The sequence below is a fragment of the Salminus brasiliensis genome, chromosome 18 (assembly GCF_030463535.1).
Source record: "Salminus brasiliensis chromosome 18, fSalBra1.hap2, whole genome shotgun sequence".
Taxonomy (NCBI): domain Eukaryota; kingdom Metazoa; phylum Chordata; class Actinopteri; order Characiformes; family Bryconidae; genus Salminus; species Salminus brasiliensis.
In genome coordinates this window covers 8,857,710-8,871,930 of record NC_132895.1, presented here as the reverse complement: position 1 = coordinate 8,871,930, position 14,221 = coordinate 8,857,710, and the positions used below count along the sequence as shown (strand labels likewise).

General features: G+C 43.0%; 1 protein-coding gene across 1 annotated transcript in view; it reads right to left on the bottom strand.

The window, feature by feature from the left end:
• The window catches only part of ccbe1 (collagen and calcium binding EGF domains 1), a 103,010-nt gene extending 89,846 nt beyond the window's left edge, over positions 1 to 13,164 (bottom strand). Inside the window, exons 1-2 of the mRNA XM_072661757.1 lie at positions 12,959 to 13,164; positions 12,711 to 12,791 (exon numbers count right to left, since the gene is read on the bottom strand). Coding sequence (XP_072517858.1) covers positions 12,711 to 12,791; positions 12,959 to 13,065 — 188 coding nt within the window. The 5' untranslated portion in view covers positions 13,066 to 13,164. The remainder of the gene's footprint in view (positions 1 to 12,710; positions 12,792 to 12,958) is intronic.
• Between the last annotated feature and the right edge of the window lie 1,057 nt (positions 13,165 to 14,221).

Genomic DNA, 14,221 nt, shown 5'->3' with positions numbered 1-14,221 from the left:
AGTAATAATAAGTAGAAGAACAAGAAGAGGAAAACTTGTGAAATACTGTATACTGTGATATCGTACAACCATGATATTTTCTTAGACAAAATCTCATACCATTGCAACACTAGAATAGACCAATAGAAATGCTATAAAAAGCTACATGCCTTAACTTCATCGACTTTCACTGAAATTTAAGAAGGTTTTGTTTTAAGAGAAAGTTGTAGGCCTTGAATATCGTAACTTTACAGGGGAAGGAGTCGTTAGTCCTAACTTTTAGTTAAGTCATAAATTGGATCATTTGTATTGGACCATTCATTAAGAAATATGCATGGTGACGATGCTTTGATGAACCCTGTGAAGGGACCTGAAGGCCCCTGGTAGATTGTGACGGAAAGGTTGAGTGGAATGGGGAGAGCATGGGCTGAGCTGCCAAAATGCGGACCTGATTATACATGTGTGAAGAGACTGTGCGAGCCCCGGTTGGGTTTTTATGTTTTGTTGAAGTTTTCATTTGGGCGTAAAATAAAGGTATGTGTGTCACTTGTATCGTCTCTGAGCCCCGCTGCCAATCAGGTCACGGTGGTCACTTTTTCCCAGGGGTTGTGTCACAAAACACAAAACAAACCGTTATTAAAAAGTTAACCTGACTCGATGGCCGTACAGGTAAAGTATAAAGAGTCTTAGGCCACAAGGCAATAGGACTGTACTCTTTCTAGCTCTACTCCTTCTCAGCCCCCTCTCTGTGTGAGGTGAGTATCTGCGAGCCCCCACACAAGACCCTTCCCCTACCTCTTACAGGGTTAGCCCCACTCCTGCATCACCTGAGCTGAACCATTCCACTCTGCAGGGGTGTTGCTGTCCTATAAGAGTGGAGTAAAACAACCACAATCATAAGGCCTTAATCTGTAATACTACCTGTAGAATGTTCTAAATACAGTGCGCAGCTTTACACGCCTGTCTCACTCTGTTTCTGTGACCCAGGTTAAAAGACATCACCTTTCTCATGAGATAGATAAACACACACAGCTAGACACACACATACACATACCTCAGGTAATGGGCAACGCGTTTGCCTCATCACATGCACACAATGTAAAATGACAAGGTCTCAATATGACCCTGATGATGGGTAAATTATGGCAAAAAAAAAATCAGTAGCTCTGAAGGTCTAAAGTGAGGTAGAAATACCTGCATGCCGAGAAGCCTCTAAATTCGGCCTAGTGATGCTGACTTACTGAGCGCAGCAGTGAGGCGGCTGCGATCTGTCTGTGATTCAGCATTTTCGTCTCACGCATATTCAGCTGACGGTGTCCCGTCTCCAACAGCAGAGCTGTACGCAAACACACTCGGACAGCCACACTGCTCTCTCAATTAGCTTAACGAGAGCCTGTCGCGAGAGTGATATAAATGAGAAGGAATTTGTATAAACAAGAACAAACCGACAGTAATAAGTTCACTGTGGAGTGGACGGGACATGGTTTACGTTTCTTGCTACGGAGCTTCAAAGGGCCACGCAACAGTGATGAATCTAAAGGACATCCTGTTACCCAACTAACAAAACAGTTACACGCTTGACAGCAGCGCAGACACAGTACCAGGGCACCATTGCTCAATTCCAGAGAAGTCTACTGACTGGGCCAAATGGTGTGGATGACAGTGCTTTTCAACGAAATCCATCAGGCAGTTGCCTAATGATAAACCCTTTGACTAATAAAAACCATCTGCAAGGCAGGGAAGGATGTTAATCATGGTTAAATTGCCTAATATTTCCGTCCAACTCTTAAAAGACTAACGCACATGGTTCCCTAAGGACTGATATATGGTCAAAATCATCACTCCTTAACCGAATTATTCGCCATGACTCTTCTGAATGTGGCTTTTGATCGTGTTCGGGGGAACATAAACCCTTCACTGAAAGATGCTGGTGGAATACCGAACAGAAACTTTGGGGGGGGGGGACTATTCTGGCAGTGAGACGGCAATGTTATCTTGCATTTCATTCCCCTTCGGACAGGAATGTTTTGCTTCAAATTAAATTATATATTCCGTCATTCTCTCGGGTATACTGTGTCAGAGAGGCTGTCACTCACAATCAGCACAGCCGTTCTGAGCGCGTTCAAGCCTACGCTCTAAGCAGTCCAGCCGAATTTAAAGCACCCAGTCCGAAAATCAAAATCATGCAGCTGATTCAAAAGGCCCATTGTCAGAACCTGAGACTTATTAGTTTGAGGGGGAAAAAAACCCATAAGAACAGAGAACAATAGAACAAGTGGAAAAATAATAATCAGCCTGAAATGTGACGCTTAATTTTGCCGCCGGCAGAAAAGAACCGAAGCTGACGTCCAGCTTCGCTCCAGAGTATTTCTCCCTTCATCACCCCCTTCCCCTTTCCGTGCCGGTGTTACATAACTTACCATTAACAGCGAAGCAAAGACTCGAATATCCCCCCTCATTGCCAGGGGAACAAACAATAAACGTGCTGCACACAAGTAAAGTAACAGAAGGCCGCCATGTCTGCAGGATTTAGCAAAACCATGCCTCGTCCAGACCCTCTTCGCTTCTCGCAGAGAGCTGACTGGAGACATTTGGAGATATTTAAAGCCATTTGGAGAAGAATCGAGTGAGGGGAAAAACAGCAACTGCATAACAGCACAGATGACATCATGACACGTCGAACTGCGAGAACTCACTCGACGCCACACAGCCAGCAGCGATAAATCAGAAATCAACCCTGAATCAGTCGAACAGATGGCAGAACGAAGGAGTGCGAAGGAGCTTCTTGTTTACAGAGGAAAGAGCTTTTCACAGAAGACAGAGCTGTATGATCAGCCATAACATTAGCACCACTGACAGGTGAAGTGAGAAACACTGATTATCCTCATCTACAGTGGCATCTGTTAAGGGGTGGATAGGGTAGGCAGCAGGTGAACAGTCGGTTCTTGAAGGTGATGGAGGTTAGGAATCTTAGGAAGACTTTGACATGGGGCAAATTTTAATGACTAGACTACACTAGGGTCAGAACATCTCCAGCACATCAGGCAGGCTATGTGGGGTGTTTTTCAGTATGCAGTAGGCAATGCAAGGAAAGGACAATCAGTGAACCGGCAACAGGGTCATGGGCACCAAGGCTCATTGATGCTTATGGAGGTCCCACCTCACAACTTACAGGACTTATGGGATCTTCTGGGAACGTCTTGGTACCAGATACCACAGGAGGCCTTCAGAGGTCTCAGAGAGCCCAATGCCTTATATGGTCAGATATGTTGATGCAGCACGAGGGGGACCTACTCGGTATTAGGCAGTTGGTACTAATGTTAATGTTGTAAATATTAATTAATGACGTCAGGAGATGGGAGACTGTATCGAGTAGTCATGTGACATTGAACACTGCACATCACACACCACTGCCCTTAAAGATGTCTCTAAAGAAGATGGTCAGTACAAGTCATTTAAGGTGGAACTCTTGCGTTATTTTAAGACCCATGACTCATGATACTATTCATATTTTGGACTTTTTATTTATATTTATGGATATTATATTTCTTTTGTCAATATTGAAGGGGATGTCCCCCACCAACCCTGCTTCCTTTGATTACATATCTGATTGGGCTTTGGAAGCAATGTATACATGGAATACACAAGCTTTCAGTGGATATCAGGGTAATGGGATTTTCTCATGACTCTCAAGGCTCCAAAGGCCATTCATAATACACTGGCCAGCATTCCCCAACTACCAATACTCCGATGTTGGTCATCAGCTTTTTACTATTCCTGAATTGACCAGTCAAATGACCCAGTGTTAATGAAGAGAACACTGTAGAATCATGTGAACTATGATCTTTCTAAAACAGTGTGAATGGTGGAGAACATGGTGGAACCCATGGCTTCCTGTAGCTGCCCGCATCAGATTTAAAACCCTGACGCTGGCCTACAAAGCCAAGAACGGACCAGCCCCTCCGTATCTGATGGCAATGGTCAAAAGCCGATCTGCACCAAGAGCCCTTCGAGCTTCAAGTACGGCTCGGCTCGACCCACCATCCCTCAAAATCTGCGGAAGACAAGCGTCCAGGCTTTTTTCTGTCCTGGCATCAAAGTGGTGGAACGAGCTGCCCCTGGGTGTCCGAATGGCCGAGTCGCTCGCTGTCTTCAAACGCAGACTGAAGACCCACCTCTTCAGAGAGTACTTGGACGAATAGTTCTATGGTCGCCTTGTGTTTAGCAATGTCTAAGCTTAGAGGTATCTTTTGAATTATTAGCCTATTCTAACTAGCGAAGGTTTTCTTGGGTAAATAGCAAAGCACTTTGTAAGTCGCTCTGGATAAGAGCGTCTGCTAAATGCCGTAAATGTAAATGTAAATGTAAATGTAACCCTGAATGTGGGGGGATGTTCTAGAATCAAGTGCATAGAGATCGCAGTAAAAGGGACTGATAGTGTGATAGGGAGAACATTGCAGAACATTCTGAATGAAGGAGAACATTCTTGAACAATGTGATTGGTGGAGAACACTGCAGAACATTCTGAATGAAGGAGAACTTTCTAGAACAATGTGATTGGTGGAGAACACTGCAGAACATTCTGAATAAAGGAGAACTTTCTAGAACAATGTGATTGGTGGAGAACACTGCAGAACAATGCAAATGGTTGAGAACACTGTGAATGGTAAAGAACATTCCAAAAGCCAGAATAAAGTAAATGGAGCAGATCATCCTTAACAGTGTGAAGGTAGAGAACCGTGTGGAACCCTGAATGCGGAGGAATGTTCTAGAATTAAATGCATCGAGATCGCCATAAAAGGGATTGATAGTGTGATTGATGGAGAACACTGCAAAACAATGTAAACGGTTGAGAACACTGTGGAACCCTGAATGTGGGGGAATGTTCTAGAATCAAGTGCATCGAGATCACCATGAAAGAGATTAATAGTGTGATTAATGGAGAACACTGCAGAACATTCTGAATGAAGGAGAATGTTCTTGAACAATGTGACTGGTGGAGAACACTGTGGAACCCTTAATGTGGGGGAATGTTCTAGAACCAAGTGCATGGAGATCGCAGTAAAAGGGATTGATAGTGCGGAAAACATTGCAGAACATTTTGAAGGAACACATTCTAGAAAAATGCCATTGGCGAGAACACTGCAGAACAATGTACATGGTTGAGAACATTGTAGAACCCTGAATGTGGGGGAATGTTTAAAAATCAAGTGCATCGAGATTGCGCTAAAAGGGACTGATAGTGTGGATGGTGGAGAACTTTCTAGAACAGTGTGATTGGTGGAGAACACTGCAGAACAATGTAAATAGATGAGAACAGTGAATGTGAATGGTAAGGAACATCCCAGAATAAAGTAAATGGAGCAGATCATCCTAAACAGTGTGAAGGTAGAGAACACGGTGGAACCCTGAACGTGGGGGAATGTTAAAAAATGAAGTGCATGGAGATCGCTCTATATGTGATGGATAGCATAGATGGTGGAGAACATTGCAGAATGTTCTGAATGAAGGAGAACGTTCCAGAACAATGTCAATGGATTTAGTGTTTGTATGAAAAAGCCGGACCTAATAGGTAAGAAGGAAGAGGCACAGGATACGAAACTGCTCCAGGCTGCTGAGGCCCTGCTGTTTGTACGTAGTTTGAGCAGACAGCAAATCTCCTATTCCAGGAGATAAATAAGAGGTCAGATGAACTGCACGTGCGGGTTCATGGCTGCTACTGCCTCCAGGGGGTCGAGGGCAAAAATGTTGAAGCTCCATGAAGCTGTTGGTGATATGGCCTCTGCTCTATCTACTGGAATTCCTCAGCGTTAAAGGTTAAAGGCAGTTCCCCAAACACACTCAATCACAGAAGTTTGGATTGTAGCTTAGTAATGGTGTCCTCAGTAACAGCTAATCAGAACTGACATGTTAATATGCTCATAAATATCAATTACCAAAGCTCAGCGCCACAGACTCAAATAAAAGCAGAGAAAATACAAGTAAAATACATCCTCATGCATCAAAAAAATCTTAAGATGGTGCAGTTCAGCTAGACAGTTGTAGATATAAGAGAAAACGGTAAGTAAGGTTCCACTCTCTGACCCCCAGCATTCGCTAATGCAATCACACCACATTCCCTTCCCAGCTTTAAAGAGCTTTAATTGGCTTTAATGAGCTTTAAATAGTCAAACAAGTACCAGCCAACTTTACAGACCACACCTCATTTAACAGACAGGCTATTAAACCCCCCTTAAACCCCACAGCAACCACTGGTGCTCGGTTTTCATTCAGAAATCAGGTTTCCTCACTGAAACACCATCCTCCAATAAAACCTCACAGTCCACAGTAAGAAGTTAAGTTCATCTGCTTACTTGCAGGCGGTGATGCTAATGCCAGCAGTGCAGAAGGCGCCAAAAAGGAGAGCCTCGTAAATAGTATACATCAGGCGCCTGATGTGCTCATGCCTGAGACTTTTCTGAGGCGGACAGGCAGGGTCAAAGACAGGCCATGGCTCTGGAGCAAGACTGTGCTTTCACATCCATTAAGACAGGCTCTGCAACCATCTGCATCTAACTCAGCAGTTCAGCCAACAGAGTACCAAGAGGTTAAAGCCTGGCCTAAGACCATATTACTGTATGCTAGTGCTTTCTTTCTGAACTGTTGTTTTAATCCAAGAATACAAAAACATGCAATGGTGGCTAACACAGAATAAAGTATATAGAGAAGCCACCAAATAACATCACATTCTGTCTAATATCCATCACTGACTACATTAGCATGTCTGGATCTCGGAATCTCTCTCCCGTCCGTCATGGACATTTACACTGCCCGCTGCATCCACAAAGCAACCAGCATTGTGGATGACTCCACCCACCCTTCACACTGTTTTCCCTCCTGCCATCAGGAAGAAGGTACCGCAGCATCCGGTCCAACACGACCAGATTTATTTATTATTCTTTGTCTGTATAGTGTTGTATTGTCTGTCTGCACTTGTACTGTGTTGAACTTGTGTTCTGTATGCACTGTGTCTATGTTGCACCATGGTCCTGGAGGAACGTTGTTTCATTTCACTGTGTACTCTGTATGTGGCTGAAATGACAATAAAAACCCACTTGACTTGATTTATCCTAAAGTGAAAACTACTCTACAGCCATTTAGTGGAGGCCCACAGGATTCTGTCTTAGGGCCTGTGAAATTGATGCCAATTATAATAGCAATGAAGTGTGGGCTTATACACAGAGTTTAAAGGGTTTCATGGGTTAACGCAGTGGTCGCCAACCCAGCTCCTGGAAATGCACCTCTTGCAACCCTTCCAGATGCACCAAACTGTTGCCTTCAGGCCTCAATCTGCTGGATTCTTGAAGGCCGATCTCTATAACCGCTTTTACTTTTAACAGGTGTTGCACAGTTGCTTTACAGAAAGCCGGCCCCCTAGTGAGCAAGTCGGAAATAGCAGTGGCAAGAGGAAGAAACCTTGAAAGGAACAAAGAGTCAACAGGGGAACCAATCCGAAACAGAATGGAGCACAATGAACACTGAAGAGTAGATGAGTAAATAGAAGGAACGAGTACATCATCAAACGGAAGCTTTCCGATTTCAACCAATGATTAAAGTTTAAAGCCTTGGGGATGAATCACAGGTACTGCAGATGGTACTCTAGGGATAAAACCTTAGGTTGCCTAAGGAAGCAGGGTTTGGGAAGGGGATGATATCTTCTTTTTTCTATTTCCCTGCATGTTGACAAAAGGATGCTGAATCTCTGATGCTATGTTGACTAAACGTACTGTGTAACATAGTGTGTTAACTCTCTGAACAGGGCGGCTCTAATTTGAAAAGTTTATGGACTCCTGACTATTGGGTAGTATTTAAAAAAGGAGGGAGAAGAAACCCATTTCCATAAGAAAGAATGAAGAGCGCTGTTACTGTGACTTATTACCTACTTGGCCTACAGTACACTATCAACTTGACCTATAGTATACAGAAGCAAGCAGTTAACTTTACATTAAATCTTGTAACATGTATAGAAGGTATTTTATAATTAATGTAAAATGTTAGCACAGGCTAATAGTCAATAATTTTACACAGTGAAGTTTGCTTCAGAATATTCCACTGATTTGCAGTGTAAACAGTATGAGTACTGCTCGCTTACTCTGGTGTACTCTATAGGAAAAGCCTTTGCTGATAACATTCTTTATTACTGAAATTATTAGTGAGTTTTTAAGTAAAAACTAACAAATAAATACATAAATGTGCTACAAGGGGTTCTTTTAACAATGCCATAGAACAACCAATTCCATTAAGAACCATTTTTTTGAGGGTGAAGAACATTTAAAACATTGAAAGGTTCTTCACGCACATATTTCTAACATTAAAAAGGTCTTTTTGGAACCAAAAATGGTTCTTCGATGGCAGGGATCTCAAACCTATCCACAAAGGGCTGGTGTGGCTGCAGGTTTTCCCTCTAAACGATAAGCAGCACACCTGATCCCACTTGTTTAATCAACCAGACCAGACCATATCCAGACCAATCAACCAACTGATCATATGTGCTTCTGCTGGGCCGGAATGAAAACCAGCAGCCACACCGGCCCTCGGCAGATAAGATTGGACACCCCAGTTCCGTGGCACTGCTGAAAATAACTATTTGTAGCACTTTTATTTTTAGGAGTCCGGATTAGGCCTAGTCTTGGATTAAATCGCAAGGCTAACGGGTACCAACATTAAGAATGTTTTTAAGTCTTAATCTGGCTCTGTGAAACTGAACCCTAAAACAGCCCACCTGTTTGGGCCAATGTAGATTCAGGAGAGCCCGAATCAGGGGGATCTGGTCAGACCTTCAATAAAACCTCACAGGATAATCAGCAGATAAACTCATTAACTATCACTTAAATGCACTATTGCTTCACATTGTTTGTACTACATATCCTACCCATAATACTGTTTTTTATCCTACCCATAATACTGTTTTTTATTATTTTAATAATAATGCTTACTGTTAGCAAGTTAATGTTGCTTCTAAAATGTCTTGCCTGTATGACCTGGTAACTGTGCTCAAACGAAAAAAAAAACAAAATTACAGCCGAGACATAAAGACCCGGTTTACACCAGGTCAGTCCAAGTGACTAGTACCTGGATTGTTTCTGATAAGATTTTAGCCTTTACACTTTGCATTTACACTCGGTAGTCAAGTGCGCCTTCTGTCTGAGACTGAAATCCGTTCTCTGTGTGGGACAGAAAAGGCTAATTTGCTTGTTTCTCTGCAATTAATACTGGTGTTTCAGTTGTATCGGGTGGGATTTTGGTTGTTGAATGTGTCTTAAAGAGTGCCGGATGCGTTTACACTGCTATAACGTGAGTAAAATGCATCTCAGACCTCCTCCTGAAGTGGTTTGAGTGATCAGACTTGTATCTGGTTTAAAGTCTTGCATCTACACTTGCATTTTTATGTGGCTGGGCCTTATCCAGATATCATCCTGATGCTCCTGATGAAGTGAATGAGTGACCAGGTGTAAACTGTTTCCAAGATGTGTCTGATGTACTGAACTTTTGCTGATCACTATCACTATAGCTATGAGGCTAATGCAGCACCAGGCACCAGTTTAGCCTGTATGTAGGGTGAATTGCCTTAATGTGGGACACATCCTAATGTGGCCTAAGCTTTATGTAATGTAGGTCTTCCCCAAGTAAATAAAAGCCAATGAAAGGATGGAGCTACAAACAGGAAGCCAATTGTCCCACATTAGTCTAATTCATCCAGTGCATATCTGCAATGAAAAAGCACCACAGGTCCTTGTAGCTTCTTGAAAAATCAAACCTCAGATACTAAACATGTCCTAGGCTAAGAAGAAAACTGTCCCTTTAACCAGCGCGAGGTGTGTTCTGTCGTGAAGTCATATCAGCGCAGGAATCTGTGATTTAGAAGATATATTGGAGCGCAGGCGGTGCTGAAAGCTCAGCCATCTGAGACATTACAAATAGGCCTTTCTACGTACATGCATGAGAGAGTGTGGCCCAGGAGGTCAGGAGAAACCAGCAGAACACACATACACACCCACACACACATACGCACACACACTCCTGCAGTTAACGGCCAAAAGCTTTAAGGTAGTTTTTGGCAAACGTTCCAAAGTGCCTCATGTCAACACCGGCTGAACTGAAGAAAACCTGCGCTCGTTCATGTGTTAACTTGCACCATGCTGGATGCAGGTGGACTCAAACGCACCCACAGAACAAGACAGGCCGAGAGAGAAAGTGAGGAGTGATAATGAAAGTAGGGCAAAAAGAAGTGGAAAGTGATAGTAAAAATTAAATGGAGGGGGGGGGGGGTAAAGAAGGGAAGAGTAAAGCAGTAAAGGGCTGTGTATTGACAAGAACCTGGCGATACGATGCACATCACGATACAGGAGTTACGATTCAGTTTATTGGGATGTTTTGTTATAATGTAATCAAGGTAAAAAATTGCAGTTATTTTTTTTATGAAATTTTAGAAAAACTGTATAATAACACACCATCATGTGTCTAAAATATGAGTAAAAGAAAAGTTCACTTTTTCTCCAATCAGAACAGTGGGATTCAACACCAATCTTTACATTTACACTAGTCATCAAAAATCAATACTGTGTTCAATGAGAATCGATACAGTACTGCAAAACATAAAATCACATCATTACTCAGTCTGCCCATCATGTGGCAGACTGAGTAAGAACACCATGCTATACCAATAAGAGCCCTTTGGGAAACCTCTTTACACTGTATCCTCCTGCCTTTGCAGCGTGGTTAAACAGTAGCTCACTATGGATAAGAGCTATAAATGCAATAAATGTGAATATTGCATGATGAATGATGGTTGGTGTGGTGCAAACAGATTACACCACTACCTGCCAGTGAGCTATTACACCATGTAGGAGACTGGGGTTTGATTCCCAGTCTGGGTGCGCTACACCAATACGAGTCCTTGGGTAAGCCTCCTAACACTGTAATACGAGTAACCTTGTAAGTCACTCTGGATAAGAGCATCAGCTAAATGCCATCAGTGTAATGTGAAGTGGAGTAAAGTCAGTATAACATATGATAATAAATGACTTAATGTCTTAAATACACCAAAAAATATTTACATTTATTAAAAATAACTGTGCTAAACAATTCTACTGCCAAGCAATGCAGGTAGTTAACAGTAGGTAGTGGTCGCCAAGCACGATGGGCCTTATTCACCAACCGTTTTTAAAACCAACTTCTTAAAACCCACTCACGCAGTGTTTTCTTATTTGGGATTTGTTCAGTTAACGAGGACAACGGCATCTATCATCAATAAGAGCAGAGCTGTAAAGAATTCTGCAGTTTAAAACCCTACCCAGGACTTACTTCTTAGAAGTAATTTAAGAAAATTCCTAGAAAGATATTGTTAAATGAGGCCCATTTGTTTTGTATGGCTTATTACATCAATGCAGGATTTAATTGATGTGATCATACTGAATATTTGAACCATAATCATATTTAAGAACCAGAGCTGTTAAATAGAATATACTACAATACTGCTGCTGTCCAATGAAAACCATGTCTCGCCATTTTTGTCTGATTTTATTTACTGTAATAATTCTGGATGAATGGACCAATAGAAATGTTCCAACATGACTTGAATATTAAAATTGAATATTACACACTGACTTCCATTCAAAGGTTTTTTCCTTTTCCTGTAAAGTTGCTGTTTTGGAGATACATGTTTTTCCTTGGACAGCGACAATGTATTATAAATCTATTCATGTTCCAAACAAAGCATTGCTTTTTTTCTTTGGTCTATAAAGAATTCAGTCACTGTTCTCTGCTAAAAATCTACATTAGCCATCCTTTTATAAAATACAGATCTTTTGATAAGCGTCTTTAGAAGCAGAGGAGTCGATGCTGTCTCTAAAAAAACAATCTGATCATTTAACCAGACCTGTGTAGAGCAGCAGACTGCAACAGTAAGTCCAGCTGTCAGAGTGGGCTTAAAGTTAGTGCCGCAAGGCTTCGGTGTCTGGGCCCGCTTTGTCCACCGACTCTGAGGCCAGATCACACTTCCAGATCCTTAATCCCTCACCTTCAACAGGTTATATGGTTCCCCACTCTGCAGACTCTGCTTCAATCAGGGGTGGGTTGAGTACTTTACTTTTAGAGCTGCAATCCAGAGGAACCTCACAGCCAAGGTCCTGTTGTTCAGAAGAACCAATCAGTGAGTCCACACTTAACTTTCAATGGAAGTCAATGTAAATCGACCACCATGACCAGGCATGACCAGGGTGGTTGATTAAACCAGCGGTACAAAGGTGGTTAACCATGATAACCATCAAACCATCAAGCAAACACTTACATATGCTGAACAAGAGCTAAACTGGTCCAGCTGATCAACCATGAGTGTGGCATTACTACTTAAGACACTATACAACCACCTAAGATACCACAGCAACTGCCTAGCAACCACCATACACCATAGGAACCACATGAGATACCAGCATAGGGTATAATTAGCCTGGATGACCAACATTTCAACCATCTTGACCACCAAGGACCAGCTTAGACCATCTGAAACCAGTCACCAGCAAAAACTGGTCCTCTTCAGCTGGAAGCACATCAAAGCAAAAGGCACCAGAAAAGACCAACGCGTGCTCATTTGCATATGTAAATAGCACTAACCGAGGCCTATTTGCATATGCAAACAGCCCTAATTAAGCACATTCACTTACTTTCGTAGTTCGCGCAAACTTCACGCTTACCTGTAGCACGTGGTGACCTCCCCCGTGGCCTTTACGCACGGATACTTCGTGGTGGCGATGTGGTTCTCTGAGCACACCTCTCTGCAACACAACAAACCAGGCGTGCGCGCGCGTGTGAGTATGTTTGGGTCGTGCGGTCCACTGCGCCAGAGCACAGCTGTTAAAAAAGCCCGGATTGTGCCCCCCAGCGAGGCGCTCTGGCCACGCAGGAGCGCGCTCGGTGCGCACGGAGAACGCGCGGACTTTACCTGTCTTCGTCTTCCCTCTCCTCGCGGAAACTCCACTGCGCTGAGTGGGACAGCAGCGTGCACACGACCAGCAGGCCCAGGGGGCTGCGCGTGCCCTGGGGGAGCATCTCTTCCTCTCTCTCTCGTGCTCGCGACTCTCTCTCTCTCTCTCTCTCTTTCAAACTCTCCCTTCTTCTTGCTCCTCTCCTCTCTCAGCCCCTCTTCTTCCTCTTTCTTTCCTCCTTCTTCTGTTCAGGGCTCGAGGGGAGAAGTTGCGCGCGCGTGGCGCAGCTGTGTGTGAGGAATCTGAGGCCAGCTGATTGGTTAGGACCTCCTGCAAAGTCCTGCTGATGTGGATGTGTGTGTGTGTGTGTGTGTGCGTGCGTGCTTATGTTAGTGTAGGTGTGTGAATGGGATCGTGTATTTAGCTCTTTGTGGGGACCATCTGTCCTTTGATGTAACTGTGTAACATGACTCAGATGTTACAGCAGCAATAGATTATCGCTCTGTAATTATGCATAAATAATTATGCTTTATTAATTAATGTCAATACAATAAGATTGATTCAACATATCTGATCATACTGGGGTCTTCTTACATGCTCCTATTAACACTGTGGCAAGCATAGAGCAAATCTCCCTCCTGATTAGACTTCTAAATAATGATGTACAGTAATGAATCTAATTAATGACATGAATGGATTTTAGCAGATGAGTAAATCAATGAAGGAATAACTAGCATAGATAGTTCCACATCTGTAAAACCTCGGCTACTCTCTGTCCTCTACCTGTGAACGGGTCTACAGACCATAGCTATCCATTTTGCAGTTGAGTTTGTAAGCCAGTCACTGGTAGACCTGCCAACTCCGCGTTTCAAGGCCTGGTCCAGTGTGGCTTGCTGAGGTTGGCTGCTAGCTCTAATGTCAGGTGTTGTGTTGGCTTGGCGCTCTGGGTTGAGGTGATACTCAGGCTTGAATGACTCCTTGCTGCAGAACCTGCAGAGCACACTGCTTCTACTCACAGTTCAGTCTGGGTATTTTTATGACCGGGACTGTTAATGATGAGCCGAGTAAAAGGGCACCAAAGAAAGGTGATTAGTGTAATTAGTGTTAATTTTTAATAGTTTTTATCCTGTGATTAATTAATCAAATTAATAAAAATATGATTATAAAAAAAATTATACACATGGGGTACCACAGCAACCACTTGCCAACACCTAAGCATCCACCTGAGACACTACTGCAACCACCTGAGATACCATACCACCTGAGTTACTGCCTAAGAA